The sequence below is a fragment of the Ambystoma mexicanum genome, chromosome 11 (assembly GCF_040938575.1).
Source record: "Ambystoma mexicanum isolate Mex_15411 chromosome 11, UKY_AmexF1_1, whole genome shotgun sequence".
Lineage (NCBI taxonomy): Eukaryota > Metazoa > Chordata > Amphibia > Caudata > Ambystomatidae > Ambystoma > Ambystoma mexicanum.
Window position 1 is genome coordinate 557,066,618 of NC_090934.1, and position 17,409 is coordinate 557,084,026.

Genomic DNA, 17,409 nt, shown 5'->3' on the forward strand with positions numbered 1-17,409 from the left:
GCCAGATTCTAGAAATCCATCTTAACAACCAATCCCCACATCCAGCCAGATTTCACACACCGCTACGTTGCCCGAGAACTTCAAGCTGGAGTCCAGGAAATGACTTACCGCATATTGCATTTCTTAACCGGTGAGTACAGGAAGAATGCCAAATGACAAAATGGCCAAAGGACAGGGAGAAGTGTGTGGCACGGATATTTTGGATATGTGGTATTCAAAATTGCATTACGCTGTAATGCATAATCGTGCACATGGGTAAAATGAAAAAATTGTAAAATAGTATCAAATGCCCCAGCCCATCCTGGACACATCTTAAAAGTAAGAAATATTTTACAAAAGAAAAAGGGATGCAAAGTATCCCTACAGCACTTAACTGTAAGATGTGTGCTACAATAAAATGAAGGAATCTCAAAACAGGGATCGGCTGCCCCTGCACTCTTAACAAGAGAGCTGACCAATATCCCCAAAAGATGAGGCAGGGAAATAAAGCAACAATACTTGCCTCCAAAAGTCAAGACAGGGTTCAAGCCATAGCAAAAACCTAAGGAGTTCCCTTGATGTCAATGGGGGGAGATCTGCAAAAAGAGCAATCTTCCCCAACAGACTGGGAGCAGAGTTTCTCCCTCAGCCACCAAGGTCCTTTTTAACCAGTTCAGGGTGTCCTTGTGTTGCCAAACAATGAAAACCACGCCAAAGAGGAAGGACGCTCTGCCTACCACAGCCAACTAACTCTTTCCCACCGAATAAAAAAAAACATTGATCAAAATAACAGATTCCGTTTCACCAAAACCTCCATCCTAGAAGTTGAAAAAACAATCCTATCACTTAAACCTTCTAACTGTAAAGGAGATGTCTGCCCAGCACACATCATAAAAGATGCCGCGAGAGACCTCTCTCCATTCATTTCCAAGCTGATTAACGCCTCATTTTCTTCTGGCACCGTCCCAGTCAATCTCAAACAATCCTGGGTTCTCCCACTACTGAAGAAGCAAACTCTAGACCCACTCATCGCCACAAACTACCTCCCTATCACGACGGTACCATTTTTACTTAAAATCTTGGACAAAGTTGCTTACTCGCAGATCCAAAAATACCTTGAGCTACATAAACACCTAGGGGTCAGACAATCAGGATTCCGTCCGCTACATGGGACGGAAACTGCACCGATAGTTTTGAAAACACAAATTGATGAGCTGAGAGACAAAGGGAAGACAGCACTATTGTTGTTACTTGATCTCTCAGCTGCATTCGATCTGGTGGATCACAAGGTCCTCTGCAGGAAACTTGATTCAGCAGCCCACTTCTCCACAGATGCGGTCAAGTGGATAGAATCATTCCTGAGCGACAGAACCATCAGAGTATTCTCCCCATCAGCGGCAGCTGATCCCACCCCAATTGTGTGCGGGGTCCCTCAGGGCTCATGCGTGTCCCCAACTCTGTACAACATATTCACCAAACCATTGTTCGATGATTTGGACCTTCTGGGTATCACCTACACTAACTATGCAGATGATACACAGATTCTCTTCCCACTTTCCGGGGATCACGGCAAGGACTTGGCATTGGTGAATAGGATCTACCTCATCATTCAGGCATGGATGGCCACACACGGCCTATGCCTGAATGATGACAAGACAGAGCTGATAATTCTTGGTACCCCCTCCAACATCTCCAAACTAGGTCATGAATACGCTTCTTTCATCATTGATGGCAAGAATATCATAGTCTGAAAGGAGGTAAAAACCCTAGGTTTCTACCTGGACGCTACTATGGGCCTCATCACGAGTTGGGCGCTAACGCCGGCGCTATTAGCGCCAGCGTTAATAGCCCTACCTCCAAACCCCCCCAGCGCTATTAGCGCCGGATCACAGGTTTGGCGGAAAGGTTATTGCCCATTCCCCATTGGGCCCATTTGGGAATTCCTCATTCCCCATTGGGCCCAATGGGGAAAATTCGCGCCATTACCGCCGGCGTATTTCCCGCCGGCGGTAATCGCGCCGAAAATCAGCATTTTTGCCGCCGATTTCCCCCCATCTCAGAGGGAATCCGCCAAAGCCATGATCTGGTGGACCCTTAAATGCGGCGGTAATGGCGCTACTGCCGCATTTAAGGGTTACCCCCAGACTCGTGATGAGGCCCTATGTCTTAATAAACAACTGAAATCCCTGGCCTCCACTACAGCCTACATGTGCAAGTTGATCAGAGCTGGCAAGCCCTTCCTCTCCAACGACAGTTGCATTATATTGGCCAGAGCATTAATTCTCTCCAGATTAGACTACTGTAATGCTCTCTACAGTAGTGCTAACAAAGCCAGTATCCAAAAACTACAATTACAAAACAACGCTCTTAGAGCCGCACAAGGCATTAACAAAAGAGTGCACGTGACCGTAATCAGACGCCAATATAAATGGCTACCCATAACAAAATACAAGTAAAAATCGCCTCCCTGACACACAAAGCGCTGCCCGAGCTACATAATCAACAAATTGTCTAGAAGAACTTCCAGCAGGCCCACCAGAGTTTTGAAATCTATTACTTGCACATTCTGAGCCCTACCTATTTTGTATTTCATGTGTCAATGTATACCGTTTGCCATTATGTAACTTTGGAAGCCTTGCATAACCTTTACTGTGCCCTGCTACCTCCGGGTCTGGTGCGCATTAGAAATTCAATAAACAAACAAAGTGTACCAGTAACACACCAGATTTCTATAAACCAGAGAAAGACCAAGGAATGATGTTCTCTTATCTTGACCCGGCAGGGCCGGCCGAGTCACAAGATCTCAGGAATCCACTGTTGAGCAGAATTGCATGCAGTACCCTCTGGGACCACCACATACAATTAGGACTACAGGTGTAAGCAAAACCAACCTTTGGTATAAGTCTGTACTACACACTTAGTGGTAGCAAGCTGAGCAGCCATGCTCATCTCAAGGGGGAATGTGAGCAGTAAAAGAGGTTACACAGAGGTCTTACAATCACAGTGGTTCAAGTAGACACTTGCTAAAACACATTAATTTATTACACAGCCATTTAGAAAAAATTCACTAGAAGGAGGCAACTTAATATCAAACAAATATACTTCAATACCAAACCAATACGTTTGAGTAAATTAGGCTCCCATGAAATAGGAGCAAAATGGCATTTCAGTCACTTTAAATAGGAGTACAAAGGCACAAGTTAATAAAATAGATGACAAATACTTTCTTACGCAGTGCAAATAGTTTCAGTTCCCTAGAGGACTCGATTCAGTTCAATAGGCCTAAGCCAAAATCAATGGGCTAGTGTCTTGGATAGGAAAGAGTAGTTCTTGTAGTAAAAATTAAAGTCTTTGCAAAAGTTCTCAGAAGTAGTTTGTACAAAAAAGAATCATATGTTGGGTCACAAGTCGATTAGGCCTGCAAGGTGGGAAAGTTTAACGAACTTTTACCGGCGAAAGGTAAGTTCTCTCAATCGAGTTGGCACAGTACCTTAATATGAAGAAAAGATGTAGCTGAAGACGTTGCTTCCTGGCAGTTCCTGCAGATCTCGCTGTTCCTGAGCCTCAGTCCTGGGGACAAGAGGGAGGATGTCGGGGGACTCCTGAACTGCACGGGAACTGGTCAAACAAGCTGGCAAAATGGAAGATCTTCGGTTCAAATAGCTGTAGTCAAGCACACAAGCCAGTGTCCTTCCCCCTGGTTAATCCTAACCAGCTCCGAGAATGGTATCCAGGTGGCTTACGAGTTGATTGGTCCCACCAACTCAAAAGGGAGAAGTCGTCCTTGAAGGGGCTTCTCTTTGGAGCTGAACTTGGCAATTCGGACCTGCAGTAGGGCTTCACCGGGCAAACCAACGGTCCAAGAGTTGCAGCAGCCGTCCTCTTCCACCTTGTCTTCGGTTCTTTCGTTCCAGTGGTCAACTCTGCTTTCCAGTCCAAGAGAATCCCCTTTTAAACAGTTCTCTCCCTTTCATTCCAGCCTAGCTGTCACTCAACCAGCAGGGTGGCTGTCCTTGCCAGCCAATCACGATTGGGTGCATTTGGGTCTCCTAGGAGACTAAGCACAGGGAGTTTCGGGAACCTCCCTCACTTCCTGCCCACCCCCGACACACAGACGCTAGAGGCGGTATTCAGTCCTGAAGCCCGCCAAAGGCATAGAAACATAGGGACCAAACCTAGTTTGGCGCGCAGAGACAAACTCTAGAAGGACCTTTCCAAAAAGAAATGACGAAAAAAGAAACAAAGGGGCTTAAGGCGCCATCTTGCAAAACATGGCCCCCGCGATTTTTAGATACTGGTGTTCGCGGTCGGGAAAAAATCATGGTAGTTCGCTGCAAAACCACTTCCACCAGCCATTTCGATAGGAAAGGGTAGCATTTGACTGCTACATGAGTTTCTAGACACAGGGTATACTAGGTAACCCCTCCAGCACTCTATGGGAAGCTAATGTGTGCTGGGTCTAGGAATTTAAAAAGACTAGTAAAGTCAATTTAACCTTACATTCTCTGAGAAACAGTAGTTTATCCCAGAGAAGGTATTTAAACCTTTTGGAAGTCTAAAAAGACATCCTTGTGTCACTGCACTGAGGGTGCTGTGTGACGCACATAAAAAGATGATGCCTATGGCGTTATCTAAAACTCCATAATCAAAGAACACAGGAGTAAAACACACATCAAAATACATGAAAGAGTGGGAAAAAAAGGCTCACACTTTTCAGGTTAAAGAAAATCAAGTCCTCAAAATCCAGCAAAGTTGCTGGGGTCTATAAGGTGAAGGGAATTAGCACATTTATGAGAATTCTCCCCAACATCCACTACCTCCAGGAAAGAGCATTGTTGCTAACTCTGTGCAGGCCCAGCATAAAGTGGCAGATTAATAGGATACAGTTCCTGGCAGGAACCCCATCTAGGGTACAGCAGGCTGTACTCCACTACAAGAATACAAAAGGCTGCCAAAAACCAGTGGAACTCGCACAGCCAGCTCTGCAGGGAGACTCAAAGCAAACAGTACTTGTTGTACCCTGACAGTCAGAGACTTACTGTCTTTCTTACAACACAATTGGTGTTCGCGTCTATGGGTTCAGAAGAGGACTCAACAGGGAAAAAGTTATCTTAATCAGGCCTTGTGTCCGAGTGGTAGAATGGGACTTTCAATCTCGTAGGCCGCTAGATATGAACACTTTTATTCCCTTGTTGCTCAGTAAGCGAGTTAAACCTAAAATAACTATGCATCAAGACAGACATCAAGTTGTACATCCTCAAACAAGTTTGGAAACGTAGCATAGAGACATACCCAAAAGCCACAGCTCCGGCTATGGCTAATCCCAAAGCAGCGGATTTACCACGGCCTCTCGCTGCAGTAAGAGCCACAGTGCTTCTCAAGGTCTTCTCTGAAATGGCTTCAATGAACTTCAGCACTGCTTTGGCCTAAAGAACAAATGGATAGTACAGAGACAGTCAGACAATGCAGCAAGACAATCGAACCAGGTATACTGGTGGTAACACAGTAGCTACTCACACTACCAAGCAGTTACTCTTGCCACTGGACCTAGAGCATGCATCTTTAGTTGCATATCTCACACCACACAGTCCCTCCAACGGACTATCTTTTACTCATGTTTCCAACTGAAATTAATTTGGGAAAAAAGATATTGGAAAGTAAATTGCAGAAACATGTAAACCTTCCAGGGTTTGGAATATAACTAATAAGGACAAAACTTTCAAAAAGTAGATAGATACATTATTCAGACTCTTCAAAAAATACTGTGATGAAGTCCCCTGCCTAAACTTGTGGATCGGCAGTGGGGTGGTCATAGGGGCTGGGCGACTACCCCAAGCTAGCAGATGCTGGATTTAGAAGAGGTATACAAAGATCCCGCGATCACCCAAACTGTGCTCCTGTACTAAGAAGGGGAGCAGTCACAGAAAAACTCACAACCACACCTAATCTTTGGTCCAAATGACCACACAGTCACGAAAACACTCACCCCGCTATTCATCCTACAGAGGGGCAGCGGCCCAAACATGATAATCACAAAGATATTCAACCCCCCTCTGCGTATGCCAATTTGCAGGACCACCAAGGGGATGGTCAACGGGAGAACTCACAATCCCAAAATCAAACCTACCAGGGACCAACGGGGGGAAGTGGCCTTCATTAAAAGGCAACACATTCAGAGACCCAATGAGGAACCAATGTTACAATACTTGAAAGTCCTCGACAAGTGAGGAAATACATACTTTTCTTCAGCAGATGCTTGAGAAATTCTCCATTGTGACTTGTACTCTGGCAGCCTACGGAAGTCCTATGACTCTGAAGGCGCACTTTAACAAGGAAGAAGTGATTTGCGCTGGACACACGAGTAAAGAAACAAACACTTCCCATTGTATCTGTGTCACAGGGATTTCAAACTTGAAAACAGTGAACAACTTCCGAGCAGAAGGTTTTCCAACTATGGGGTCAAACGCGGGGAAAGCAGGAGGACCCAGAGTCATGCAGGAAATAACAGCATAGTGCCCAGTCCTAAAGAGGAAGACTCCACACCTGTTCACAGCCCTTCTGCAATCCAAGACAGTGGCAGGCCTTCATAGCACCTCAGGCTAGCCCCCTGTAAGCAATATAACCCTGAGCACATGGCCCAACCAGAGAAAATCAGCCCACACAGCCAAGATGCAAGCTATGTCAATCCCAAGAAAGCACAGAAAGGGTAGGGAAAGGGAAGGATCTGGTTGGAGAGAGGGGAGGTTGGGGAGAGAGATATTTATTTCAGAGAAGAAGGTCGATAGAGAGAAAAAGTGAGGGTGAGGTAGAGGGAAAGGGAAAGGCAGAGGCAGGAGAGGGAGAAAGACTGTTTGGGAGCAGTGCAGAGAGGTACCATCTTGGACAGGAAGAGGGGGTATCATCTGGAGAGCGGAGGAGAGGACTGTTTCGCAGGAGGGCTGGAGGAACAGGAAAGAGACAGGGAAAGATATTCTGAGGAGGAAGGAGTCGATTTAATGAATTCTGGAGTAAGGAGGAGGGGAGTGACAAAAGAGAAGGAGGAGACTACGGCCGCAGGGAGGAGGAAGAAGACAAAGTTTGAAGAGTGTTGGGAAGTGAAGCAGAGAGATTATCGAGAGAGGTGAAAGGGTAGAGAGGCTAGTAAATGTGATAGACCCAAACTATCGGGAGAGGAAAGCGAAAGAAAGGGACGCGCCCACCCCCAAAATAGCCAGGAGAAACAGGAGGTTTCAGATTACTAGATCAGTCCAGGGGAGAGTATAGAGGAGGGAAAGAGTATAGATGAAGGTGGAGGCATATGTGACCAATCGAGGGATTCTGTCACTTCCCCCAAGGGGGAGCCCCTTCCTGTGAAGCTAGGGAGGTGAGCCGCTATGCAATAATCCCTCTAAGGGTGGCGGTCAGCGGGACCTCCCAGGGAGAGATTCCCCTCTTGGGGAGAAGGACTCCCTTCATTTTATCCCCCACAGTCCAACCCTGCACTACTGACTAACACATATCCAGACTACTCTTACAGTTCATGTACTACTATAATGTTGTACCAGAAGACAACCCTGGTACTGTGACGAGCAAGAGCGTAGGAGAAATGAAGAGTGCTTGTCGATTAAGCACCAAGACGAAGAAGCGGACAAGCGGTATAACGAATGTGTCACAAACACAAAGGAAGGACTTTCCTGAAAAGCCGAGAAAGCCCCAGCTGTGTGTCATAAGAAGAGGTGGACTCAGAGGCAGGAAGTGAAGCCCGGGAGTTTCGAACGGGCCGGATCGGGAAGGCTGGGAAACCAAGAGAGACGTGCTTCATGCATGTTGAAGCAACCACAGAGAAGAAGTGACAGCGATGTGCTATGCAACCAACCAAGAGGAACGAGTTCGTAAATGTCCCTAGTGGGACAACCAAGTGTGGGGAAGGAGAGCCCTCCTGTCAGCGTGACAGAGAAGCTGCATGCCAGGAACAGACCAGAGTCGGCCTGTACATGAAGAGGACTGCAATCAGAGAACCTAAGGAAGAAAGTGGTGGCGTAGAAAGGAAACCTGGAGAATCCCCTTTTGTCAATGATACTTCAACAACGTGAAGCATGTCGGAAACAGCGAGAAAGAAAAACCAGAAAACCATCCTGACCGAATACAGGAAAGAGGAAAGAAACGCTGAACCAGTAACGCTGTCACTACAGATAAAACGGAGAGCAGGAGACCCAGGTAGCAAGGTGTAGAGACCCTGCATACTTGTCCCAGTGAGTGGCAAAGATATAAGAATAGTGACTATTACTCAGGAACCCAGCATACTCGTCCCAGTAGTTGGAAAGAGTACCCAAAGTGTGGGAGTCACACAGGAACTCATCATATTTGCACTAGCGAAGACCAAGAGTATTGAATAAACAAAAGTCAAATACAGACTATCTACATTTCTCAGTGTGAAGAGAAAAGGTCGTAAGAGTACAGAAAACAAGTCTTGAAGGAACTGAGAGATATTAAAAGGAATAGCTAGAGACTATTTGAAGATACTGTATTAAAATAAACTGTGCTGAAAAGCATCCCAGGAGAAGGGGGTCATTCTCCAAGTATTTTGTTGTTTTTGTTTTAAATTGTAGGGCGAGAGTAGCTTAGCTTTTTGGACGGAGGACAGACTATTTACTTTGGAATTTACGACTCATGACTAGCACCCAGGTTTAGGTACGTAAGGTGGGGAAACCCTTAGCATTAGGAAAAAGTTAGGCATTTTCTTATTTAAAGAAAATACTTGTGAACATGGTACATAATTGTCTGTCTCCTTCTAACCTACCACATAGGAGATGGTGCTGCTATGCCAGGGGACATGGAGGACAAGCTAGGGTACACCAGAAGAACTCGAAAGCACCAACCTTAGACCCCATGTCACAGGTAGCCCTTTGCTAATCTGTAAGGCAAAGAACAGCAGAGGACCACTAGTATGCAGCAAACTAACAGACCTCTGAACGGTGGGTCTGTAACTCTAGAACGCCCGCATTCCATGCAGAGAGGCAAAGGACAGCACACCCTCTTTCCCAAGGACCTCAATAGGGGACAGACACCCTCCTTGGAGCATTTATTTTTTCATTTTCACACAGGAAAGAACTTTTGGTTTTGCACCTTCCATCATAATTATGGGAACTTTAGAACATTAACCATCTCAATAGGGACTCTGATGCAGATGAGGAAACCTGGTTTTCTGTTGACCCCTTTTGCTGAGACTCACTGGGGCTTCCCTCACATTACAACCAGACATTTGGAGCCATCAACCTTACATCTATCCATTTGGTTTAATGGCATCGTAACACTATTCTCTGAGCACTTGCATAAAGAAAACCCTTAAATCCTACTATTTTGCCTCTGGCCCTCTGTACTACAAGCACAGCACTAGGCAGTCATTCTAGCAGCCTGTCACAATACCCACATCAATAAAAACATCCATCAAGAGACTTAACAGCATGGATTGCCCCGGGTAAGGATTTTATATTCCTCCGCAAAGCACCCTGACTTTTCATGATGCATTATACATTGACATTTGGACAGTTGAAAGACCTCGCAATTACTGCAGCTATTCAGGATTTGGAGCTAGCAAGAAATGTGATTTTCAAACCGACATAAGCCAGATAATGCAGCCAGGGTTAAAACTCATGTTTATCGGTTATATAAACACATGATTAGCCACTAGAATACTCTCTGCTCAACCAGCCAATGCCCAGGGAGGATATGGAGTGAGGGAGTAAGGGAGGAACGGAAGAAGGGAGGGAGTGATGGAGGAAAGAAGATAGGGAAGAAATGAGGGAGGGAGTGAGGGAAATAGGGAGGATTGATTGGTGTTTGTGTTCCTGTTCTCTTCTGATTGTCTTAACAGAAACTTGAACCACATGTTTTTGGCTCTGTACTGACATGATTTCACAAACTTGCTAGGCTATTATGATGATAATAATACAAAATGTCAACGTTTTCTTTTAGAAGCGTGTGTGTTTATACGATTTTGTTGCACTGTAAATAATTGATACTACTAATCAAAATGTGAAGATGCTCAATCAAGCTCAGGAAGATGAAAGGCTGCGTTTGTCTTGCAGGGATACAAACCTGTAACATGAAGGAAGCAAAGATGTCAGCAGTGAGCATTTAACTTGCTGAAAGATCAAACTGGCTTCTTTGAGAAACCTGAGGGCGTCCTCACTTCTCCCCGACATCCTCTGCTCAGGGGGCCAGGGAAAGGCCATCACTTTTGGATCCCTGGATATGTGAGGGAGGATCACCTGGTTGAAGGAGATTTGGGGAAGGTCGAGAGGGAGTCCCTGGGTGAGACAGTATTCCCCAGTCCCATTTCTCAATGAACCTTCAGTCCCAGAACCCTTTATAAAGTACTGTCAAACACCACGCCCCCTTTTCTTCCTTCCAAAATGACCCTCGGAAATACCATCACCATAGAGGGACAAGGAAGAGATCAACTAGGACACCTCCTTATGTGGGCAGGTTAAACCCACATCAAACTCCTCTTGTTAATACAGAGAAATGTCAGAGGAAAAAACAACTGGGAATTGTGCCCCCTTCCATTCAGTCTTTTCCTCTTTCATACGCACAAACTGTCCCACATTCATACTCCTTTAAGATTGGGACGAGGAAGAGGCAACTGGGAGTATACACACTTCCAGTCATTTGCCCCACTTCAGTACTGAGACGTGGAAGAGGACTATGGTGTAGCTTTACAATGGCCAGACATGTCCCACTAATAGAATCAACTATGGTCAGGCAAAGGACTAATACATGCAACCAAGTGAAAGGCTGCAGATGCATAAAAGGAGAGACAGGCATGAGTGAGAGAGAAGCCCGCCTGAGGAGAAGGGTGCTGCAACCCAATGTGGAGCAGGCTGGAGAGGGGCCAGTGAAAAGGATGGCAAATGCTGCAGAGGGATGAGAAAGACGTCAGCCTGAGCAGACCATGAGAGGGTTGAGACCCTTGCAGTCCCCTGTGCAGTGTGTCCCCAGCCGGAGCTGTGGAACACAGAAGACTCCAGTGCGCCGCAGACCAGTGCAGCAAGGTTCGAAGGAAGCGAGCGCTGTTCGCCGGAGTTCCTGACAAGTACAAGGAGAGTGAGAGAAAGCCAGTAAAGAGGACAACAGTGAGTGAAAGAAAGGGAACACTCATAACGGGGTGCTCCAGGGGCTGGAATTGGGTAGATGGAAATGCTGATAGAACTGAAACTTATTATGAATGGGTTTGGAAACCGAATGGAAGAATATTGAATACCGAACAAGCTGCAAAGTACTTTGGAAATGCAACAAGTGTTATTGAATACCGAACTAGAGAAAAGATATGCAAAGTAAATGAAAATACTGCACAAATGAAAAAAGCGATGTGCATTGATGAACTCGGTGAAGCAAGAACCAAGCATTGATGGACAATGTTAAAGTATGAACAAAGTGAAAGCCTATAATGAGCACTTATGAACCAAGTGAAAAGCAATTGATAAGTACTAATGGACAATATGAAAGCAAGGTGGTGAAAGGTAATAAATACCACAGAATGAATTATGTGAAAGCCACGTTGTGGCATAACAAAGACTGTCAAAGAGACACAGAATTGAATGCGAATTGAGAACACCAGTTTAAAGAAAGAAAACCTGTGTTGGCAAGAGGGCCTGAAGGAGTGTATGATATATCAGTTATGGCAAGATGAATCTTAAATAAGTGTGAGCCTGAGGTACCCAAGGTATGGAAAGCACATTATGGCAGAGCCAAGAGACCCTGAGAAAAGCAGAATTGAATGTGGACTAATGCGACAGGTTCAGAGAGAAAACCTGTGTTGGAAAGGAAGTCAGCAGAACAAAGTGCCAAGGGTTATCGGTTTCATGACCTGTAATCGGTGGACCGTGAGGTCTGATAACTGCACCTAGACAGAGTAACCCCTACTTGGGAAGAACCACAGAAAGTCAAGATACAGAAGTTGTTTTGATTAAAAAGTGTTGAAGTAATTGCAGAAAGAAGCACTCTACGTGAACCATTGGAAAACCTGAAAGGTTACAAAGTTGAGCAGGAATAATTATTGAAAGCTCAAAGATTTGAAATTACTGGTTTTGAAGCTGAAAGAGCTACCTTCTTGGGAAAGGGGTTCCGAGACTTTATGAACTGTACCGACCTTGTTGGGGAAGGGAACCCGAGGCCTTATGGAATTGTTTCAAATTTGGGGAAGGGAACCCTCTAGAGCTGTTTAAGCTATTTTGAATTTGGGGAAGGTGAGGCTGAACTGCAAACCAGGAGCTGGAAGAAGCTCGGAACTTTATGTTTAACACTATTTCTTTTATTGCCGACATCCCTACACATTGTATATCTTTAGTTGTGAGGGCAAGTACAGGTTTTGGACACAGACTTTTGGGTTGAACTTAATGACACAGACTATCCTTAGTTTCTTTAGGTAGGGAAATCCCACCTTAGCAAAGAGCAAGTTAGGCACTACTCCATCCTGACATATAAGCAAAATAAACCATTTTTGGGAGAAAAGTGAATCTGTTGTCTGTGTCTTACTTCATGTTTCCTTCACACTTCATAGCCAAAGAAAGCCACTGATTCTGTAGCATAATGCTGAGGGCCGGTTGGTCACAATTAAAGCTCATGACGGACAGAATACTAGTGGTTCACTTGAAAGTTTCTGCATGGTAACCTTTCTGTACTTACCTTAGGCCATAGTATACTATTTTCCAAATCATTTTAAGATTAATCTATTGATTCTACATTCCATTATATAAGGCAACTTAACTGCATCCTCCCCCTCCAATATAGTGGGTACTTTCCCAGCTGAGCCAAGTGATTCAAGCCATTGTACATCTAGGTTTCAAATACTTGGCTAGTGTACGACAGGTTTATGCTTGTAAATCTCAGATTGAGAACCTTAAGACAGCGAAGATTGAAGAGCTTTAATGCACACATTTAAGAATTGCTACTTAGATTCCATTCAACAATATGTTGAAGAGTACTAAATTGTTTTAAGTGGGCTGTGAACATAAACAAACATTTAACAGACTCCAGTTTTCATCATCTGCTGCAGAGGTTTCTCTCACCACTGCGTTCCAGGGAACACGGAGATGGGCTATCCAATCGTGGTACCCGCAAGCTCATACCGGCTCAGTCAGCAGCAACATGGCTTAGTAGGCCAGGACAACTCTGATGATGGCAATGGGTGATGAGTATAACTCATATATATCACTAGAAAAGTTTGCTCTCACACATTATGAAAAGAGACTTATCCTCACAGAAGCAAAGTATCTTTGGTGCAGGTTACAGTTACGAAAACATTATATTAAAGAGTATTTTAATGTTCTGAGGAATTGATCCTATGAGATAGGATTATAGTGAACGTCGTTTTTCTGGCAGATTACCCGGGAAAAGACCTTCAAGTCTGAACCCCAGTGGCATACAGGAATCACAATACACACAACCAGAGGTTTGCACCTCATTAGAATCAAAGGGAGAGGCAACTCAGTTTTTGGTTGGTTTCAGGTCATGATTCTGTGGTACTCCCCCAATTTTACGGATGGGCCTGTTTGTATGTAGTACCCTCTGGGAACACTACAAACAACTCCGACTACAGGTAGAGGAAACCCAACCTTTGGTATAAGCTTGTACTACACAGTTTTGGTAGCGTGTTGAGCAGCCAGGCTCATCTCAAGAGGGGTCAATGTGAGCTGTAGTGGAGTTACACAGAGATTTACAGTTACAAGTATTCAAATAAACTCTTACAGTCAAGGTTTCTTGAATAAATAATTATTTATCAGTCAGTTAGAATAAGCCTTCTTCAGAAGGGAGCAAAATAACGGTAACACTCAAATACACTTCATGAAATACACACTCTTAATATCTCTAAATCAGTAGATACCCTTTTGGAATGGCTCACAGACACTACCTACACCCTCAGGTGACTTCAATTGCTAGGGTGCTGGGAACATTAATATATCACTGTTGCATTTAGAATCATATAGTAATAAGTCAAAGGAAAAGATTATTTAGAACAAACAAGAGACCACACATATTCTTATGCAGGCAAATACTTTCAGATCCCCCAATAAGAGTCATTCAGTGGAAGAGGCTAAGCCAAAGACGATAAGCAAAAGTCTAAGTGAGCTGAAGCACTTCTTTGTAGGTAAGTAGAAAGTCTTTGAACAATGTTTTAGAAGTCTTTGAAGAAAAGAAGAATCAAATGAAGGGCCACAAGCGGAGTAGATTTGTGAGTAGTAGAAGATGCAAGCAACTCTACATTGAGAGGTAAGTTCTCTCAGACTTTACACAGTACCTTTAAAATGAAGAAAAGATGCAGCAGATTACTTGGTTCCTGTGCAGCTCTGCAGAGCTCACTGTTCCTGGGCCTCAGTTGTGGGGACAAGAGGGAGGATGTCGGGGGACTCCTGCACTCAACTGGAACGGTCAGAACTTGCAACCAGCAAACTTCACTTTCAGTGGCCGTTCATTGTTTCAGCTCCTCGTGTCTACCGCAAATAGTAACACTGCGGTTCCTGGCTGTCGCGATGGACTTTCCTTGCTTGTGGGGTCCCGCACTCTGTTGAGGGGGCTCAGGCTCGGTCCGTCCTGCTTCCTGGGAGTCCAGAGGATCTTCCTGGAGTTCTTGGACAACTTAAAAGCAACGCACACAATCTGGTGTTCCTCTCCCTGGCTATGCGATTTCCAGCAGCAACTGTGGGAATTCAACCAGCTCCGAGATGGATGTCCAGGTGGCTTACTTTGGAGTCGATTGGTCCCACCAACTCAAAGGGAGAAGTCTTCCTTGCAGGGGCTTCTCTGACGATGCAAACTTGGCGTTTCGGCACTCCAGCAGGGCTTCACCGGGCAAACCAACGGTGCAGGAGTTGCAGCAGGCGTCCTCTTCAAGTTCTTCTTTGGTTCCTTCGTCCAGTGGTCGACTGCCTTCCAAGCCAAAAGCCTCGCATTTTATTCAGTTCTCTCCCATTCATTCCAGCCTAGCTGTCAATCACCCAGCAGTGTGGCTGTCCTTGCCGGACAGTCAGCTGGCCAATCACAGAGTGCATTTGGATCTCCTAGGAGACTAAGCACAGGGTGTTTCAGGCACCTCCCTCACTTCCTGCCTACCCCAGACACCCTGGAGCCAGAGGCGGGCTTCACTCGTGAATCCTCGCCAAAGGCAAAGCGAACAATGGGACCAAACCTGGTTTGGCACACAGAGTAAATCTCAAGAAGGACCTTTCCACAAAGAAATGGCAAAAAAAGAAAACAGAGGCCATTTTGACAAAAATGGCACCCTTGGGTGCTTTACTGCAGCTGCGAACGCAGCCCGCTGTAAATGCACACCATGGTAGTTGAAAGGAAACCACTGCCACTAGACATTCAGTGAGAAAAGGGTAACAAAAATGTTTACATGAGAAGCTAGACAAAGGGGATACTAGGTATCCTCTTCAAGACCCTATTGTAAAATAGTGTGTGCAGGGTCTAGAAAGTTATAAATGTAAGTACAGTCAATTTCACTTTACTGCTCTAGGAAACAGTAGTTTATCCCAGAGAACTTATTTAAACCTTGGGGAAATCTGAAAGACTTCCCTGTGCCACTGCACTGAAGGTGGTGTGTGACACAATGTAAAAGATTATGCCTATGGAGTTTGTCAGACTCCACAACCAAAAGAAAAACAGTGTACAAAATCACATTAAAATACATGAGAGAGTGGGGAAAAGGGTCTCACTCTCTCCAAGTTAAAAAAATCAAGTCCTCAAAATCCAGCAAAGTTGCTGGGGGTCTCTAAGATGGAGGGAATTAGCACATTTCTGAGAATTCTCCCCAACATGTCCCAATCGTAGGAATAGGGCCAATTCACAGCCTGGATTGGCAATAAGCAAAACACTAGTCAAAGTTCACCAGTGGCCGAGCTAATCTTCAGTTCTTTCAAAACATGTTACAGGCAAGCAGGGCATCAACTGGCCCACAATAAAAGGTAAGGATCTCAAGTTTTGGGAGTTCTCTCAAGGTTAGCCAAACTAATGGCACCCATTCACAGGTTATATAGGAATAATAGGCAATGCGTGTCAACTTAGCTTTCAATTAAAACATTTGGTGACTAACCAATCATTTGTTTTAACTATTCACTGAGATGCGGTTAGAAAACTACGCAGAGAGTAGCCCGCACCCCCGCTCTCACAGAATCACCAAAGATATTCACTTTCCGGGAGCACACAGTGTTTGCAGACACCTCTAGTGTAAGACACTGACCACATCCAGTGTCCCTTTGGCGGAGAACACATGGATCACGCATCGATGGCCCCACACCCCCTGAACTAACTGGCCTGTAGCACATCTGGCAGGAAAAAACAACACCTTGGTGGACAATGAGAAACAACCGCAAGATACAATAACATCGCAACCCAAGAAGGAACTTTGTCTTTGGCTTGGTCCTGCCAACATTGCACGAGGAGACTAGATTTGAAGCCACTGCACTTTTGGAAGCGGCTCTCCGGGAAACATACTTGGTTTACTGCAACTTCACACCTTGTAAAGCGAAAGAAACTAGCTTTTGAAAATTGGACAACAATCAATTGCACACCAACTTGAATTCTCTTTTAAACTGTTTTTTGTTTGTAATGTATATGTCCTGATGAGGTGCACCAGACGGAAATTGTACAGACCATTCTGGTTGCCCGAAACTCGAGTCAACAACACCATAGGGCCTACTCCTCCCAGAGTCGGCTCTAACTTCGGTTTACATAGACAAAATGTGGGAATTGATATGTGTTCATGAGTAACCATCTTGGAACATCTACCCAGCGTTTTACTTTTTTTAAACTGTTAAATAGGTACTTTTGAGCAATCCAAGTTATCAACCCAAATAGATGGGATGTTCTGATTTACGAACAGAACTATCAGGATTGCGTTTATTACACAAGTACGAGTGGCGTTTTTTTGTATGAATGGGGATGAAAGAGTATGTGAGGAATGACATGTGAGATGTGAGCTTTTTTTGTTGGTGTGACAATGTGTGTTTTGATAATTGGTTTTTAATAGATGTGTTATTAATGTATTTGATATGCTCTTTTGTAAATGTTTCTCATGATTACATTATGATTAAATAAATTAAATAAATGAATTCTGACATGCTGCCTTGTGTTTAAAACATACACCTCTTAAATAGGGTCGTTGTTCTGGAAGGAATTATGCAGTGTTATTTACGCATTAATTATATGGATTAACAATAGGAGGGTGTGCACTTATCTACGGATAATTGCAGTTTTGTTTGGTAACTATATTCAAGTCATGAAAGGAATATCTCCACTGCCTTCTCGATAAAGTCACACAGAAGACCCAACTCACAGGAAAGGTAATATCCTCTACCTCACCACCGCCCTGACCACGCTCCATCACTGCTCTCCAATCCCGCTTGACTGCTAGCCAAAATAGTTGTCCCCTAAATCAATCACCACAGATCA

At 44.6% G+C, this 17,409-nt stretch overlaps 1 protein-coding gene across 3 annotated transcripts in view; it reads right to left on the reverse strand.

The window, feature by feature from the left end:
* Window positions 1-17,409, reverse strand: part of NAT10 (N-acetyltransferase 10) — a 722,602-nt gene that overhangs the window by 618,505 nt on the left and 86,688 nt on the right. For all 3 annotated transcript variants that reach the window (XM_069623384.1, XM_069623382.1, XM_069623383.1), the window contains exon 9: window positions 5,272-5,405. In XM_069623384.1, coding sequence (XP_069479485.1) covers window positions 5,272-5,405 — 134 coding nt within the window. The remainder of the gene's footprint in view (window positions 1-5,271; window positions 5,406-17,409) is intronic.